This window comes from Cydia pomonella, chromosome 1, assembly GCF_033807575.1.
Source record: "Cydia pomonella isolate Wapato2018A chromosome 1, ilCydPomo1, whole genome shotgun sequence".
Lineage (NCBI taxonomy): Eukaryota > Metazoa > Arthropoda > Insecta > Lepidoptera > Tortricidae > Cydia > Cydia pomonella.
Genome location: NC_084703.1, coordinates 28,781,116 through 28,800,758, shown reverse-complemented (window position 1 = coordinate 28,800,758; position 19,643 = coordinate 28,781,116). Strand labels below are relative to the sequence as shown.

Genomic DNA, 19,643 nt, shown 5'->3' with positions numbered 1-19,643 from the left:
TGGGCAAACAGTACGGCTTAGCGGTTTCGCTGCTGACACATATATTGAATTGTGTCGCGGATCTATTCTGACAGCATCATTACAGGGTCGGGGTTGGGTTACGTACTGTTTGGCCAAGATGTTGGCTTTATGGAGTTAAGAGCTTACTAATAGAGATGCCACGAATATTCGGCAACTATTTGGTATTCGAGGTATAGGTAATTGGCCGAATATTGCCTACTGTTCGACCGAACACCTTCCTAAAAAGAAGAAATAACCGCAGACCACTACATTTAATATTTTAATTGTATTCCTTGAAAGATGTTAAATACGACGACCCTGATTTTAGAATTTGACGATTACGAATAATAAAATTTTTCTTCTTTAATTCTAACATTCACAAATTCTGAGCAACAAAAGTAAAACTTAGCAAACGTTATACTTTGTTAGCGAACAGTTTTCATAATACATAAATTAGACTCAACATGTTCACATGTATTCGGCGCTTCAGCGCTTTTTAGTATTTTAAGCTGTCTTGAAAATACTATAAGTGAAATGTTTTTGGAGGGGTTTCATTCATTTTTGTAAAAGTTGTCGTATATATTGATTGTTAGTTTAATCGTTAAAGTGAAGTCATAGAAAATAGCAGGTTTATGTCAATAAATAAAGTGTTGCCACCACGATTTTAAACGCTACTGGTGACACGCATAAGGGCAATTGTATATTGTGTGATGAGTAAGTCATTTACTTATCACACAATATAACTATAACTAACTATATATAACTTAAATTTACACAAGATAAATTCATAAGAATTTGTTTTTTTCAACTTAATTGAACAAATCTACAAAATGAGTACGAAACATATATACGCGATCGAAGCGAAAGACATCAAAATCAAAGTGATTTGTTAAAATTTACTTAGTGGAAAAAAAATCCCGAAATGTTTTTTTTTTTCGCAAGGATCGCAAGGCTATTCTTCCCTCTTAAAGAATCATATCGAAATGAATTAGAAACAATTATATATTGAATTAAATCGTCAAGAATGGGTCATTATTAAGCTTCTAAATAAATAAACAGAATTGAGCATTCATGTCTTGCGACGCTTTCCACAAAGCAACCGACAGGGGCGATAGGGACAAAAGCTTACTGGTATGCTGAAAACAGACAACTATACGTGTGTAAATCCAATACGGGCAAATCACTTAACGGTGGTTAGCATAGGATTTGGGCTACCCCTATATATGTAGTTAGCGAATCGAACTTAGCTAATCCCCCATCACAACTTGGGATCGGCTACGCAAAGCGTCAGTGAGGCTATGAGCATTACCACTAGTGTTGGCCGAAACGTTAATGCAATTAAAAATTATTGGCCAATAGCCATTATAAATTTAACCGTAAATTGTAACCGTCCGATATGGTTATGGTTCAATTTATGATGGTTAATGGTTAATTGCAATTAACGTTCGGCCAACACTGATTACCACCTATTCCGTAATGTAGCAACTTGGCAGCGATGATGCTGTGGTCGGCCACATCGAATGCCTTGGAGAGGTCACAGCATAGCATTGCAACTTGCTGCTTCCTCTCCAGGGCATCCATAATCTTACGTATGGCTTCACGCGCTAGGTCGGTAGTGCAGCGGCCGGACCTGTGTAAGCATATTGGCGGTCGAACAATGTATTTGTCTCATTTAAGAAACGTTTGGTTGCAGTAAAAAAAGCCAAAGGATTGTGGAATAGTCAAAATTTTCTCATAAATATGTGGTGCAATACTGATTCAATGTTTATGTTACTAAGATGAGCAAATCTGATTCAATATTAATTTTGTTTAAAAGTTTATTACGCTGATTTCAAACTTGATGATTGCACTTAGCATTAAGTTTATGGTGTACATTTTCTAAAAATAAAAGTACTTAAGCGAGATTGTTTATCCCTTTAATTTTTACACTATAAATATATGAGAGCCATTGACATTGGTTCACTTGTGCTCCTAACTTAAATTTTAGGTAAAACTATAAAGTGCCGTAATATTGGAGTAAGTTAAAAGCCATTGGGTTCAATCTTAGTAGCGTATAGAGACCACCTTGATGCATAGTGTATCTTAATTAAAAAGATGTGCGATGTATGATACCCTAAAAGAATATTTTTTTCGATTACGGCTCGAGGATAAATCAGTCGGTTGGTGCGATCTCAAGTTAAGCGAGCATTATAAACAGTCAATTAACTTTGCACGCCTGGGCAAATTATGGAACATGTATTTTTAATTCTTTTGTACATTGTGCTTCGGGGGAAATTAAGAGAGACGTGAAAATTTAAAAAACGGTACTTATCTACAGACACTACATTTGCAATCGAAAAAAAAGGGGGGAGGGGGGGAGACAGATGACGACGGTCGACGATGATTGATATTTGTTCACATTTTGAGTGTTATAGGACCGATCGGTTCTTGTGAGGTGTCGTTTGAAAGTGAATTAAACGTATTATTATTGTTTTTAAATAACCGTAGTCATAACTGAAGTCGTATACAAAATATTTGAAAATATACGATTTTTTTTCCGTGCATGGATGGTATAAGTACTGATAAAACATGCTTATAACTTAATAAATTATAACCTTACCGCAATTAATGTTTTATATATATATATATATATATATATATACTACGTCGGTGGCAAACAAGCATACGGCCCGCCTGATGGTAAGCAGTGTCTGTAGCCTATGTATTACATGTTTTTTTTTGTAGGATTCTTTTGAAAATATATTTAAAAATATATTTTCTAGGTCGTTAATAAAAATAAATACAACAAATAAAACCAACCAAAGCACTAGTTATTATTATGTCTCTAGCAAATTAAAACATGTAGGTATCACTCGTACCCTATGATTTAGTTTTTTACTGATTTTAGGTACCTATATATGTCGTATAGGTACCTAAAATAATACACCTATGCTTGCAGATAAAAATAATAATTGTTTGAAGAGAAAAAACGGGGTTATACGCGTTCAATTTACCTACTTCCCGATAGAATGTTTGTAAGATTCCTGCATATACCTATTATTTGAATATAATTATCTTGTTAAAATGATATTTAAAAATAATCTGGCAATTATAATTTAATCTTTTGCGCAACCTTCCGGGCTAAAATAGATATTTGTGCAACAAGAGAGTAAAGTTAGTTTTTTTTTGGCGAGTGTTGATTTTGATTCCCGAGTAAGCGAAAGGTTCTATAATTGAATGACGAGCGAAGCGAGTAATTCTAAGTTAGAATCTTGAGCGTAGCGAGGGACTCAAAAACACGAGATGTAAAAAAACTTTACTATCGTGTGACACATACAACTTTTCACCTCAGTAGTAAGAACATATTAAAGGTTTAAAAAATTCAACATCAAGTAAAGTTTTTATTCCTGTACTCATGGCCTTCACGAAATTAAAAAGCTACTTTGTCTCACTACCTGGAGTGAGGAAAGTTGTACTTTCGTCACTCCCTAGAGTGAGGAAGATCGCACTTTCGCCACTCCCTGGAGTGAAGAAAGTAGACTTATTCGAGCTGCTGAGGTGAAAACGCTTGTTACTCCGGCTGCATCGTACCTAGGGCGTCCTCCCGGGAAATACCGGTTCTCGATTTCCCGGGAAATCCCGGGATTTATTTGGAATCCAAAGAACCGGTACTGAGCACCGAGTCCCGGTTCTCCCGGTTCCCGCCATAACATCAAATATTTCCGTAATATTGATTACTTTTTACTCAGAGTTTAATAAATGTATAAATGTGTAATGTATATTCGTATTGGCAAAGCAGCGACCATGTTCGGGAGGCTACGTTCAAGGGTGTGGTGTAACAAACACCTCACTGTTTCACCTCACAGAACCAAGATGATAGTATACCAGACTTGCGTTCTAAGTATACTGTACGGAGCAGAAACCTGGACGACGTATGCAAAACAGGAGCGACGGCTCAACACTTTTCACATGCGCTGTCTACGCAACATTTTAGGCATAACTTGGCAGGACAAAGTGACAAATCAGAGGGTTCTTGAAAAAGCGCAGCTGCCCAGTCTTGCCGCTCTTCTCAAACAGAGACGCTTGCGGTGGCTGGGGCATGTGCACCGAATGGAATCCTCTAGAATACCTCGACGTGTCTTGCTTGGTGCAGTTGCGTATGCTAAAAGGAGACACATTCTTGTGTCTAATTGTTATTGATCTCCAGTTCCATCCGTTCTTAAGCCAATGATTAGATTAGATATTTGATAAGTTCTTTATGTTAAATTATTTATTTGTGACTTGATTATATTTTTGTTAAAAAAAAATAACTGTATTTGTTTTAAGTGTGTTGATTATTATATTACTGCAATGTTACAATTAGCTTAAGTTAATCACATTTGAAATAGAAAAAATATTGAACTATTATAATTAGACTGATTTATATTATTTAAGTTCACATTTAAAATTAAAATAATGATTAGCGTTACGTCAAGTAAATTCGACGACATCTTACATAAATAGTCAGGTTGAGATATTAAAATTTGTATAACTTTGCACAATTTGTTTTTTTTTTTTAATTACAATATTATGATAATTATGATATTGTGAACATGATAAGAATGTTTAAAATATTATGGTGTTTGTAAGTATTACTTACTACACATGATTCATAACATTACGATTATGATCAATGACACTGTTAACTGATTAATCAATTAAGACTGATTAAAGTAACTATAAAGACTGATTTAAGTGTATTATTCCTAAAACTGTTTTTTATTCTATAAAAAATTCTTAATTATTCCTACGATTCCTTTTCATTATTATTAAAGTTAGTTGCAAGATTCACAGTTAAATGGTGTCAAACAAAATATATAAAAATAATTCAGCTCAGCATAAAGAACCGGGAGAACCGGGAATCCCGGTACCGGCTCCGACCCGGTACCGGGAAATGAAAAACTAGGAACCGGTCCCGGGACTGCACGCCCTAATCGTACCGTATTCATTATCTGTGTTATTTCTGTTGACGCGTGTAATACGAATTAGTGCTAAAGAGTGTTGAAGGTAATCATACAAAGGCACGTTTTGTCGCAGGCCACTTTCCGCTGCCGGCCGTGTACTGCTTGCTGTGGATATGTTTGGATGTACTCTTGTGCACGGCGTCTATCATGCATCTCTGCACAATCAGCATCGACAGGTAATTTCATGTAATTTTTAGTTATAGATATTGTAACTGTACAACTAGGGAATCAAATATTTTTATGAAACATGACATCTATTTCAGTTTATACTTTATGGATATTGTAGTGTGGTATTAAAAAAACTTTTACAGAAACCTGTGTTATGATTTGTTCTTCAAATATTTATGCTACTTTTTGGTTACTATAACTGATTTACTCAGCAATCGGTGTATATTTACCACTTCTTTGCGTTATTCTGCTGCTACGCGAGAGCAAGATAATTGTCAATTAATGTGCGTATCACTCATGCTAATGTTTTTATTTACTGTGCAATGCTAAAAAGCGATTTATATTAATTTATTATATGATATAGTTGGTTCCATGCCATTTTATTCGTATGTTTTTCAAAATCCCGGCAGGCTTTCACCACTTTTTTATTGGGTACACAATGAATAAAAATATTATACCTAGTCCATTTTCTCTACACCTGCAGAAATATTTTTAAAACAAGTTCTTTTAAGTAATAAACGCCGACGTAAGAATAATGGATGATTTCTATGACTACTTTATTTTGTTATAAAAAAAATCCAATTAGGAAACTAAATCTATGGTATGGTGAGTATTTTGGGCCCACCTGGTCAGCTATCTGAACAAGTATCATATTATACTCATAATCTAGAAGTATGCTGACTTGCAAAATGTGAGTTAAATTAAAATGTGTTTGTTGATGCAGTGGAAGTAGTTACACGGTCTTTTCGCAGTGTACACGTACTGTTCTCGTGTCATTTCTATTGTATACGAGTATTATGCTGTTTAAGGTTCTCCACGTAACAATTAAGGTTGCTGACTGTACAATAAGTAGGTAATAGTTGGTTTGAAATATATTCCTGTTTATTTAATTAGTCCACAGAACGGATTATAATGGCTCCAACAGTATTATATGTTATTTATTTCAGATATCTTTCACTTCGCTACCCAATGAAATTCGGGCGGAATAAAACAAGGAAACGTGTAACAGTAAAGATTGCCTTCGTTTGGATTTCATCGACGGCTATGAGTCTACCGCTAAGCCTTATGTATTCGCAGGTATAAAATACATATACGAAGCTATTATAATATATGTTTTTTTTTGTTGTCATTTTACGGCACGAGGCATAAAGTGTGGAAATCAATCAATTTATACTAGTAATTGTAAGCGGGTATTTCTTCTTTTTTAGCGACAGGGAAGACGTGGTTTCATCTCCGCGTGGTTATCATATACATGATTATAATGAAATATTACTTTATTTCATGTCTACGTGCCTTTTATTTTTTATTTTACTGACTTATCATTATAATATTAAAATATACGTAAACGTTTTACAGAACTTCATATAGAATTAATATTTTATCAGATGACAACAAAAATTCATTAGGTAATTGCAAGAAAATAATTTTAAAAAAATCAGATTGGTTTTGGCACCTACTAGATCCGGTCTAATGAAAATAGAAACTACAAAATGGCTGCAAATTTAAAAACAAACACTGTAAGGCGATAAAACAATAATTACAGTTAAGAGTCCGCAGCAAGCTTGGACGAATATGACCTTCCCATGCATGCGGAGTATCGCTCTAATTATAAAACTACGTGTTGGTTTGTATGTAATTAAACGTTGCACATACAATAACATGAGGTAAATATATAGCACAATCGGAATAGAACACAGCTTAAAATCTCTTGGACAGTCCTGAAAATAGGTTATGTAAATTAAAGGCCCCTTATTCATCATGTTCATACCATTTGACATTTGGGAACCTCGAGGAATCGCAGCCATCTTGGAAAATGTGTACCATCTTGGAGAAATTCGCGTTTTACTCTTAATCTACCTTATCTAGGAAAATATGGTGTAAGACAACATTAAGGCTTATCAAATTCTACACGATAAAGTCGTTGATATCTTTGCGGAAAAACTACATCTTGTTATAGAAAACACTTGCTGAATCTAGGTTTAGCGCTTATACACTTCCAGGGTACATTCTCTTAATAGGAAACTCGGGAGAATATGAATTCCACTTTTGTCTATACATTTGTACATGATCTACCCCAAAATCAACATATTACTCGACTGTGACTTCACCAGAATGTAAGTACTGATGATTCAGTACACCGTGAAGCTTGACAAAAATAGAAAAAAAAAGACGTATACTTATCATAATGGCGCCTGATCTTCGTGGTCCCCAAAGCTCGAATTTTTAGGAACGTTAACATGGATCCCAGAGATTGTATGTGTGTCAAATTTTTATTAATGACACTATTGTTTGAACCCCAATTAAGACCTAAAATCTATTTTTGCAATCACAATATTTAGCTCTAAACATTTTTCTTCCGTTAATTTTAGTAAATTTATATTGCATAGCACTCGTGTACCAATTACGTATCTTCTGATGTCTGTTTTATTGAAATCTGCTCTATAATTTGGGCGCTAGATGAAAAAATATAATTTAAAATTAGGAGTCCTCTCAAGGTGGCTCCACTGTTTTTTTTTAAATAAAACAAGTTTAAACAGGTCTTGAAGGGCAAGCGAAATCGATATGTATTTTTTTTTATCCGGCTAAAATAAAGCTACAGGATGAACTGAATCATCAGTACTTAAACCCATAACCCTACTTTCTGGTGAAGTCACAGTCGAGTAAAATGTTAATTTTGGGGTAGATCATGTACAAATGTATGAATAAAAGTGGAATTCATATTCTCCCGAGTTTCCTATTAAGTGAATCTCCTAAACCTAGTATCTGCAAGTATTTTCTATAACAAGTTGTAGTTTTTCCGCAAAGATATCTTGTACTTTATTGTGGAGAATTTAATCAATCAATCAATTTATTTATTATAGACAACATAATTGTTAGTTTTGAACTTAATCTACATGTTAGTTTACTGACGCTAATAATAAATTAATAAAAGTGATTTGGTCCTCTGGCTCATTTTGCACATAAGAGGACAATCAAACTTATTGGTTATCATGCTTAAAATGCTGTTGCCAGTCCCGCGCACCCTGTCAAGCAGCGAGGCAGTTTCTTGCGCCAGACGGCATCGAAGCCATCTGTGCGCGCCTCCGCAAACATGGAAGCCACACTGCAGAACCGCGGGAGTCTCAACAGCGTCCTAAACGCATTATTGTATTCGATGCGCAGGGCATTGTAAGCACGTTGAGTATATCTAACCCACAAACTTGACGTATACAGCGATGTACAGTAAGCCTTGAAAAGTGTAGTTTTAACTTCAACTGTACATCGAGCAAATCTGCGGGCTAGCATGTTCGCTCGAACTGACAATGCCCTGCGCTCCCTCTCCATATCTACATCGTCTTTCAGGTCGTCAGTCAACAAATGCCCCAAGTACCTAAACTGTGTCACTCTTTCTAAGAGAACACCATTAAGTGTAACTGGTGGAAAAAGAAAGGACATTTATTTCCCGCCCTGAACACCATGTAGCTAGTTTTATTCACATTGTAAGACAAACCATGCGATGTCGCGTACTTCTCACAGACACCAATAAGTTGTCGCAATGCACTGACTGAGGGAGCCAGCAGCACCATGTCATCTGCGTAACTCAGGCTATTGACACAGACTCCGTCAACAAAGCAGCCGACATGAGTGCTACTGAGCTCCTCAATCAGTGCATTCATGTACAAACTGAAGAGCAAGGGCGAGCTTAACCCCCCCTGCCTTACGCCGCACTCCAGCCGACATGGCGTCGAAAGCTCGTTTGTCCATTTCACTCGATTTTCCTGATTCAAGTACCAGTACTTAAACAGCGAGATCAACTCTGGTGGCAGCCCCACACCTTCCATTTTACGCCAAAGTATGTCATACGAAATTGTATGGAAAGCCTTCGAGATATCCATAAAGCAAGCATAAATTGGCGTATCCCAGTCAGTGTAATACCTGACAGTGTGATTTAAACTATGAATAGCAGCTTCTGTAGACAGGCCAGGTACAAAGCCGAACTGCGCATCGTGGAGCTTAATGTGCTTTTTTAAATGCGAGTTGAGCACACTGTCAAGTACCTTTGCTACTATCGTGGCCAAGGAGATAGGTCTATAATTAGCCTTCTCCGACGCATCTCCCGTCTTGCACTTGATAATAGGTACTACCAGAGTTTTGATCATGACTTAGGCAGACGTTGTAGAACATCGCAAGCACGCATGGCAAGTGAAATCCGGCACCACGCAGGTGCTCGATAGAGAGACCATCATGGCCTGGTCATTTTCCCCTCTTTATTCTACTTATCGCAAACTTGACATCTTTAGCGAGAATCAAAGTTGTCGGCTTACCGATGTCCTCCATATCGAGCTGCCTGCACGGCGGTCCCAATTGCGACTGAACTTTAAAATGATTCTGAAACATTTCCGCGATATCTTTCGGGTTTGAAATACCGGAGACACTTACGGGAGTGCCAGGCTTAGCATACAGCTTATTTGTACACTTCCAAAAGTTTTTAAAGTCCGATCTAGCGTAGTGTGTTGCAATCAAGTCCATTTTTATTTGCTCTTCGTGGTTTTGACAGCACTTAAGTTTGCCCTTAAAAATTTTACGCGCCTCGACCATTCTATTATAAACTGGGCCACTACTTGGTTTACCGTGGCACACCCACGTATCAAAGTGCAACCTGGCACTGGCGTGAGCCTCACTTACATGTCTGTTCCAACCGATTACCGGCTTTTTACGTTTTTTACACTTCGCCACCCCGTACGACTGACTTGCAGCCCGACATAGTACATTTAATATATTAAAACATAACTTATCTATGACAGCCCTATGCATATAATCGTTACAGTGGTGACCGCAACATTGCACAAATTCTGAAGGAAAATCAATATACCTTAAACTATCATCACATAATTTTTGGTAAGTACGGTCGGCACTTCTTTCGCCCCACCTAATTTTATTAGGGGTAACGGATGCTAGTACTGCTTTATTCTGTGTTATATTAAAATTACATTTTCACGTCAGTAGCTGGAACAAGGGTAAATTGCTGCTTAAAAACAGTGAGCAAAATCGCATTTTGCTCACTGAGTGAGACAAAATAACATTCAAGTGACCTTCATATTCGAATGTCATTTCAACGTGCGGGGCCTAATACAAGTTCGAAGTATTTGGATTCTATTGTTTTTGTCCCTTTCACGTCATTAGCAAAAAGAAAGAGACAAAAAAGTGCATACGTAATTCAACGATATATTGACGGTTTATAATAGACCCCCGAAATAAGTCAGACCGCATCGTTCCAAAACACCCTACGAGTCTTCATTCGTAATAATTAATTAATGAAATAAAAGTTTAAAATTTAATAAAAACACCATATTTTACGTATTTTATTATACAATCAAAACAATGAACTTATACAAATTTACGCAATTGTTACGCATTAAATAATTCTACTTAACTACTTTTAACGATCTCTACTATAGTTGACAAATAGTAGTATCCGCAATTCGGACCGTATCTTACAGTTTTTTTTAACAAAAAAAAGTTATTGTTTTGATTGTATAATAAAATACGTAAAATATGGTATTTTTATTAAATTTTAAACTTTTATTTCATTAATTAATTATTACGAATGACGACTCGTAGGGTGTTTTGGAACGATGCGGTCTGACTTATTTCGGGGGTCTATTATAAACCGTCAATATACCGTGGAATTACGTATGCACTTTTTTGTCTCTTTCTTTTTGCTAATGACGTGAAAGGGATAAAGACAATAGAATCCAAATATTTCGAACTTGTATTAGGCCCCGCACGTTGAAATGACATTCGAATCTAAAGGTAACTTGAATGTTATTTTGTCTCACTCGGTGAGCAAAATGCGATTTAGCTCACTGTTTTTAAGCAGCAAATTACCCTTGTTCGAGCTGCTGGCGTGAAAATAACTATTAACAACTAGTGGGAAGTGGTCAGACCAGTAGATATCATATTTGACATATATATCAACAATACATTGTTGCGCCGCACTCGTCACTACACAAAGTTTTAATGTTGTCTTACACCATTTTTTTCTAGATGAGGTAGATTTAGAGTAAAACGCGATATTATATTCGCCAGGATGGTACCCATTTTCCAAGATGGCTGCGTTTCCTCGAGGTTCCCAAATGTGAATTGGTATGAAACATGAATAAAGGGTCTTTAATTTACATACATACCTTTTTCTAGGACTGTCCAAGAGATTTCGAGGTTTGTTCTATTCAGATTGTGCTACTAGTCCTGTAATAAGTTTCTCCAGCTTATAAAACAAACAAAATATAACAAGAACTCGTTTTGTATGAAATTTTAAATTCGCTGTATTTTTTAACTATGGTGAAGCTACATAAACTAATTAAATACTGACTTAGATATACCTTATCCTATTGTAAGTACAAAGTCTCATTTTAAAACGAGACACGAGAAACGAGCAATCCAGCTAGTCGTTTTAAAATGAGAACGTAACTACGTTTATATGGAGAACCGAGTTGGCTGCGCACCCTTAAACTTTTTTTCTTATACCTACTTCAATACATATTAGATATGTGAATATGACATATTTGTCTGCAATGTTTTCATAGCTAAGCCGATAAAACGATTTTGATGAAATAATATCCAAGACCAAAATTTTTATTAAATTAATAGCGAAAAAAAACAGAATCAATCGTATTTTCCTAAATGAACCTTCTGCTACATATTCATATCTAGTATCAAAATCACTACCTACTCGTCATGTTTCTCTTCATATTAATAAATTGTAACTGGTAATACTTTTAATAGTTTTTAATATTTATTATTTAAGAGTACAATACTTTGGAAAAACCGTACAAGTTCCGTACTTTTTAGTATTTGTTGTTATAGCGGCAACAGAAATTCTTCATCTATGAAAATTTCAACTGTCTAGCCATTCTGGTTCATGAGATACAGCCTAGTCACAGACGGACGGACGGACGGACAGCGAAGTCTTAGTAATAGTGTCTCGTTTTACACTTTGGGTGTGGAACCCTAAAAAACCGCAATGTTTTTCATATACGCGATTTTGCATATTATTACGCTTGTAGCGCGCGCATGCGTTGCCAATGAATGTGTGGGTTAAATTTTTTTAATAAATCTCAGTCTACTTTAGCTAACCCGAATCTATAGTAGCAGTTCAATTTCTATGTCGCTGAACTTGTATGATTCTGAATGTTTCTGTGGCTTTGAAATAGTGAGTTTGGGTTGTCACCTGACGATTTGTACGAACTTGTTTTTGTTTTTTTTTATTTATCGTAGCGGTATAGACAAAAACATTTTAGTCACGGGTCATTTTAAGTAAAAAAGAACAAAAACCCTTTTCAATTACTCTGACCGACTATGAGAAAACTGAAAAATAATTGCATTCGACTGGAAAGTTATGTAATAATTGTGTATTGCTCAACTCCATCGCGCTTCCTTTGAAGCGATATTCTTCCAAAACTAAACATTATAGGGCAAGTCGCATAGCATTTTCGGATAAATTAAAGATGAGGAATTTATTTATGGGATAAAAAACGGTGGTGGCAGTGGGTTGCAACCATCAAAACTGTCTGGCATCTTAAGAAACATCATGTTTTAGTTCCTCAATACAATACATACAATTCATCAATACATTCATTCAATACATATACAATTAAAATTTTATACTATGTACGTTTTTGAGCCATAATTTTATACAATGTTATTACCTGATAGCTGCCAAAGCACGATCCATATTTCATAATCGGGGACCGTTCTAGAGCCCATTTATAGAATAACTTACAGCTCATATTAAGACGTAAGTCCTTCACTCATGGGCTCTTGGTTTACAATTAAGTTTTTTTTTTTGTTAATTAACATATCACCTATATATAAAGTCGTCTGCGTTTTCCCTAGTCCTAGTAGTAGTAACTAGTTTTAAGTGAATACATTTTGAATAATTAGTGAAAACATGTTTTTGCCGAGTCCCTTTGCGAATATTAGATTTGACTAAGTTGTGAAATCCCCGTTAAAATTAGTTTTCAAAAAGGCACCTTGCGAAAACTAGTGTTGATTAAGTAGTGAAAGCGCGTTTTCACCAAGGCGTAACGGAAAACTAGTTTTAACGGTAACATATACAATAGTTCAATTCCGACAAGAAGAATCAGAAGTTTTGTAGCCAAGAAAATTGTGACATGTAATGTACTTAAGTAAGGTCAATTACGGGTAGGTAAATTCTAAGATAAAGGTAAACGTGATCCCTAATTTAACAGCCGAACCAGATGGCGCTGTACTGCGCCTTACGTTTTCTGATCACTGAATTTTCAAACGTCAACTTTAGACCATCAAGAGTTACTCTATAATGTACGGAGCCATTGAGCGTCATCTACATTTCCTGTCAAATTCTAGGTACTTTGACTTGGACTTTACACATCTTACACAATCAATCGATTTTACATTACTTCTTCTATGAACCCAATTTACCAAAAAAAAAACCTTAATTGGGTTCTTAGAAGCAATGGCTTCTGACGAAAAATGTGTGCGTGTGTAATTTTTTATAAATATGGATGGGTCTACTGCGAGACAATGTCATTATTTTTATTGTAACTCCGCCGTTTCATCTGGGTTGCACCAGCTGTGGTCATGAATGACTGACTTCCCAGCAAAATGTCAAAGGAGATATAGGTAAACATCATTACCCGAAATAAATTTATAAATAGGTTCGGGGTCGTCAAAGTCATTGAATCTACTGTTTCTGTTTAATGTTTATTGTTCCACTCAGCTCATTGCACTCAGCATTGTTTTGCCAGTGGAGCACTTGCTGACAACTGGAACGAATCACTTGAGCAACTCAATCAGTAATTATCAAATATTTGTCATTCAAGCGACTTGTATGAGTAATTTATAAATTATTGGTTTTCTGTGTCATTACGGAAGAGACTACTGTTACATTTTTATGTGACGAAAACCCAGTCGCCTCACGCGGTCTCTCAGTACGCACTCCAGTTTGTGCATCAATATACTTGTACCCAGTTTCTGAATGGAAGATATTCCTTCAAAATTACTTCGATTTTGTGCTACCGAACTGACAACACCACTGTGTGTGTTAATTAACCGCTCTTTTAAAGAAGTAGTATTCCCGCAGCAACTTAAGGTATCCATAATCCAACCAATACACAAGAAAGGGAGTACTCTTGACTCTAACAATTATCGTCCCATAGCATTCTTGCCCACCCTTTCTAAAGTATTTGAAAAGTGTATGTGTAACATAGTCTATAAGTTTCTGGAAAAAAATCAGATTTTAGACGAAAATAAGTATGGTTTCAGAAAGAATCGATCCACTGCACTTGCCCTTACCAACTACACACTAGAAATCATTGAAACCCTTAATAACAGACGCCTTGCGCTTGGATTGCTCCTAGACATCACAAGAGCTTACGATAAAGTTTCTCATGAGATATTACTTAATAAACTATATGGATCGGGACTCAGAGGCATAGCTTATGATTGGTTTAAATCTTATCTAGAAAAGTGCACGCAACTTGTCCAAATAGAATACCTAAATCCATCTAAATCCATCATGGCAAAGGGTGTTTATGCATTGCGACAGTTGAAAACTTTGGTATCGGATGATAGCTTAAAAGAGACCTACTATGCTTACGTTCACTCAATAATATCATATGGAATAATTCTGTGGGGCAGCTCTTCTAATAATGAACGCATCCTGAAGATGCAAAAACGAGCAATCAGAGTACTTGTTGGTGCAAAGTTTAGAGATTCTTGTAAACAACACTTTAAAGAAATGAGTATTTTAACATCTATCTCAGTTTACATAATGGAGGTAATCATGTATATGAGAAAAAATATCCACCAATTCAAGATACGGTCTCAATGCAACCCTCGCCATACTAAACGATCCCTTGATATAATACCGAATGCGAATAGGCTAAAACTTGCAAAACGCTCGCCAAATGCAATGGGCTGTGAACTTTACAATAAACTGCCTTACCATATGAAGAATATCGAAAGTGAGAATTCTTTCCGCAAACGCCTGAAAATGCTGCTATTATCTCGCACACTGTATAGCGTTAAAGAATACCTCACTAATGACTACTCTGAATTTAACGTTGAAATAATAAAATAAAAACAATATAAATCAAATGAAATGATGTACATTTTTTTGTAATATTCAATGTAAATATGTGCATAATTATAATGTTTGACGATAATTATTTAAAATACGTATAAGTTTGAAGTGCAAATTTATATTGTGTTTTTATAATGAATAAACTATTCTATTCTATTCTATTCTATTCTATTCTATTCTATTCTATCTAAAAATCAATTGGAATCAGGTCGGTCTCGTATAACAGAAATAAAAAGCTCAATTCCAAGGAAGTGTTTGGGTTGTCTTTTATTTTTATTACCTATAGATAGTTTCAAACTCTTATTATTTACTTAGGCTAACTTCAGTGCAGTACTAGCCGCCTACTATGCCTTCGTTAATTCATGGTACAGATATGGAATTTTAACGTGGGGAAATAGTACAGTTGTGCATGACTTGTTCGTGATGCAAAAAAAGTGCGTTCGTGTGCTAGTCGGAATCCGAAATTGGGATAGCTGCAAACCTTATTTCATTAAACACGGCATACTTACTCTTCCATGTATTTACATCTTAGAGTTATGCATATATGTAAGAAAAAACATAAATTTGTTCAAAGAGAGCTACAGAATAAAAGACAAAAATAAACTCGAATTACCGGCGCCAAAATTAGAAATATACCACAAAACCCCTCATTATACAGCAATAAAATATTATATTCACCTCCCCAATTATTTATAAGCAGAGGAAGGGGTCACTACGTAGGTATGCCAAGAAGTTGAAATTGTTCCTTGCTGAAAAAGCATATTATTCAGTAACCGATTTTCTAACTGATAGTTTTATTAAGTAAGATAGTTTTGATCTCCTAAAATTGTAAAGCTAGTATGTAGTTTTTTTTTTAAATACTTAGTTTAAGCAAATGTTTGCCATACCCTATTAGAGTCCATGAGATGATATTATTTTGTAACAACTTACCTTTTTACCATAGTGCAATAATAGATTATGATTATGATTAAGTGATATCGAATAGAGAAGAGGGTTGTATACCGGATGTTTCCTGTAACACGAGTAAATAATTAAACCATATATTGTACTCCTTAACCGATATAACTTTTTAATAACAACTTTTAAAAATTATGAAATCTTTAGATTTTAACCTTATTCATACAAATTTAATATTATTTTCAATGTACGCTGACATCAGTGTGTTTGACGTTGCTTGTCACCCTTTAAACATAACTAAATTCGCAATAGATTGCGTCTTAGAATTAACTTCAATGTGTAATAAAAATCAAAACATAAGTTATTTTTCAAAGTTGTTCAACAAATGTTGGTCACTTTGAAGAGTTACTCGTACAGCCTACAGTTTAATTTATTACTCTTGTTACAGGAATCACGCGGTATACGGATGTATGTATATTTACTGATCATTGTTTATCACCTTTTCCGATTGGAGTTATTATGTTTTGATTAAAACCAGACGTATTTAATAAATATCACTAGCGAACGGATATTTTTCCCATGATAAGTATTATTATTGTAAATTCTGTCTCACGTCATTAATGGTTTTACACTCCAAATTAATAAAATAGACTATAAATAAAATTAAAGCTGTTTCACATGGTGCATGTAGCTTGACCAAGTAATTATGCTTGCACTTTTTACATTTCTTAGGCCTATTTAACCGTTTCTTGACAAAATCCAAAAATATTGTGAGTTCAAGCCTCAATTGCTCTCGATAGAGCAAAAAAATGCTCTTTAAAAAAAATATTTAAAAAGAGGGTATAATAAATAGAGGGTATCAAAGTTAAAATGGAAGAGATCCCTCAACGGGATAAGTCTTCTTACTAATTATATGTTACTTTTAATAAAGAGTTTACTACTCATACTAAAATTAGACCAAGCTAAGTTAGCAATGATTTTGATAGCCGAGCCTATGCAAGTGTTAATTAAACGTCATAATTTCACAGAAATTTGATGTTTAAAATAACACTTGCACTGTCTGGGCTGTCAAAATAGCTGCCAACTTATCTTAGTCTGACTTTTTGTATCTTGTAAGTTACATTGACCAAGAAAAGGGATCAGGTCGGTGTTTTTTTAAGTCCGTTAATTTCTAGGGTGCATTCCTCAGCTTACATTAAGTAACTTTCTCACAGAAGCCGGTATTCTAATTTACTCCATTTTGGAGATAATCAATGATTTATTATTATCTGAAAAGGCCCCTACGAGCGTGTACACTTGCCTTAGGAAAAGTTTACATATTGATTAGTTTTTAGTATAAGTTTATACATGTGCTACTAAACGCAAGTACTATCTCGGACGATCGATATTCGAAATGTCATTGATATGTCGTAGTTTTCAATTGTTTGGTGAATTTAAATATTATTAGTATTAGAACAACGCTATTAATACTTTTTAGGTAAAAAAAAAACTTAAATAATATGCTATTAGGTTTCCTTAAACGTACTTAACCATACCCTGAGGTTAACGGAGTTTAAAAAAACACAGTGTAGTTATGTGTAACATGAAATAATTCATTTTTTTTAACTAAATATAATTAATTAACAATCGGAAAATTTTTAACACATGATAACACTCGCCCACATACACACATTAAAACCTTTCGCCATTGCAGTGTCACAGCTTCTCATACGTGAAGCTGTGACAAGTTCCCTCTGCAAGTCATTTAACTCTAGTGTATTTTTAATGAGGTGAATGTAAAAACTTGTTAAGTTTTTCGGTTTTTTTCTACCTTATTTATTTGTTTTTATGTGCATTTTTTGTCAACATGTAGATTTCTTATCTTTAATATATCCAAAAATGAGTTTTACGTTTAGTTCTGGAAGAATATCGCTTCAAAATGAACCGCGGCTTAGTCGGATTCCCTAAAATGCGAGTTAGCTCACGATAGCTCCCGGTCTGATTTCTCTCCAGAGCTCAAGATTCCCATACAAAAAATAGCAATAGCAAACTAGTTATTTAAAACTTTAATTATAAAATTAGCGATTCTTCTTGCAGGATGTAGAATCTCTGCTAGTTGATGGCGTATGTCAGATTCCCGACCCATTGTACAAGTCAATTGGATCTATCGTCTCGTTCTACATACCGCTAGTTGTGATGATGGTGACCTACGCGCTGACGGTGCAACTGCTGGCGCGGCAGCGTAAGGGGCTCGGAGCTGGTTGGGCAACGAGCTGGCTTGGGGCTCCTCCAATAGGTACGAAATCACTATATCCTACAATGTGCGATTCACACCGACAGTAAAGTGCTCCGAACCGCTGAGTTGAGTTCAGTGTCAGATTTGAACAGTGGCAGAAATGCAGCAACACATATTGATCGATATTTTCCGGTGCATCTACAATGTTGAGCACCCTGCAATGTTGTGCAGAAATGATTTCACAATCGGAATGTAACATTAACGTAGCTTGCAACCTTTAACCGGTCGGCGGTAACAGACGCGCGTGTTCATCGGCTTGGCTTTCTTCGCATTTCTTCGGCTTTGATTTTGGCGTTGGCACCGTCGGGTGTCGTCACGCTGATAGCTAGGCATGATAACAAAATGATATAATTTATATAACAAAATTTACGTTTTACTTGTCCTCGCGGTTGGTTCCATTTGTTGTGTTTACGCAAGGCATGTAAAATTAAAGCTTGCTAAAAAAAAGTTTTGGTAAGTATCGTTAAGTAAGTATTGGTTGGTAGGTATGGATTTTAAATCCAATGCTCAAATACTTCATAAGATGGTTTTTAACATGCGACAAAATTAATTCAGGTCGTTTTGGCTTTTGTGTGATCTACGCATGTCAGATTCATCTCATTCATATTGCCTAGTTTCATAACCGTTAATATAGACTGCAAAAACATGTACGAAACGGCATCACAACACTTCAATAACAGGTTTAACACTTGTTCTATTAGTGTTAGTTATACCAATACAGCGCACGAACGGTTATAAGAGTGGTCTAGAACAGTAACGCCTCAAATAATTGATTGAAATTCGTTAAATTAATGGAATATGACAAAGCCATACAGAAGTTAACCGTTACGTTACGCTGACCTCTAGACTGAGTGTTATCATGGAATAGATAGGTCAATATTCTAAATGATTGCCTACTAAGGACAGAATGCCAAGAAGAAAAAACTACCTACATATATCAGGAGTCTTATAAGCCATAAATATTTCAGCCTTTCCTTACGTTAAGCTGCAGATTGAGATGGCCCGACCGATTCCGCGGTGTTGTTTTTCCTCATATTTGACCACTACCGTTTATTTTACCATTTTGTTCTTCTTATTACATAATAAACTGGATCTCAAACTCCCGTCATTGCATGGTATCTACTATACTTCATCACTTATTTTCAAAAAATCGAGATGCGGCCATAAATAGAACTAATAGAAACAGAATCGCTCATGCTCATACAGTGCAAAGATA

General features: G+C 35.4%; 1 protein-coding gene across 1 annotated transcript in view; it reads left to right on the top strand.

The window, feature by feature from the left end:
• LOC133519182 (5-hydroxytryptamine receptor 2A) overlaps positions 1–19,643 on the top strand; it is a 98,450-nt gene that overhangs the window by 55,730 nt on the left and 23,077 nt on the right. Inside the window, exons 3-5 of the mRNA XM_061853149.1 lie at positions 5,056–5,158; positions 6,098–6,227; positions 18,229–18,427. Coding sequence (XP_061709133.1) covers positions 5,056–5,158; positions 6,098–6,227; positions 18,229–18,427 — 432 coding nt within the window. The remainder of the gene's footprint in view (positions 1–5,055; positions 5,159–6,097; positions 6,228–18,228; positions 18,428–19,643) is intronic.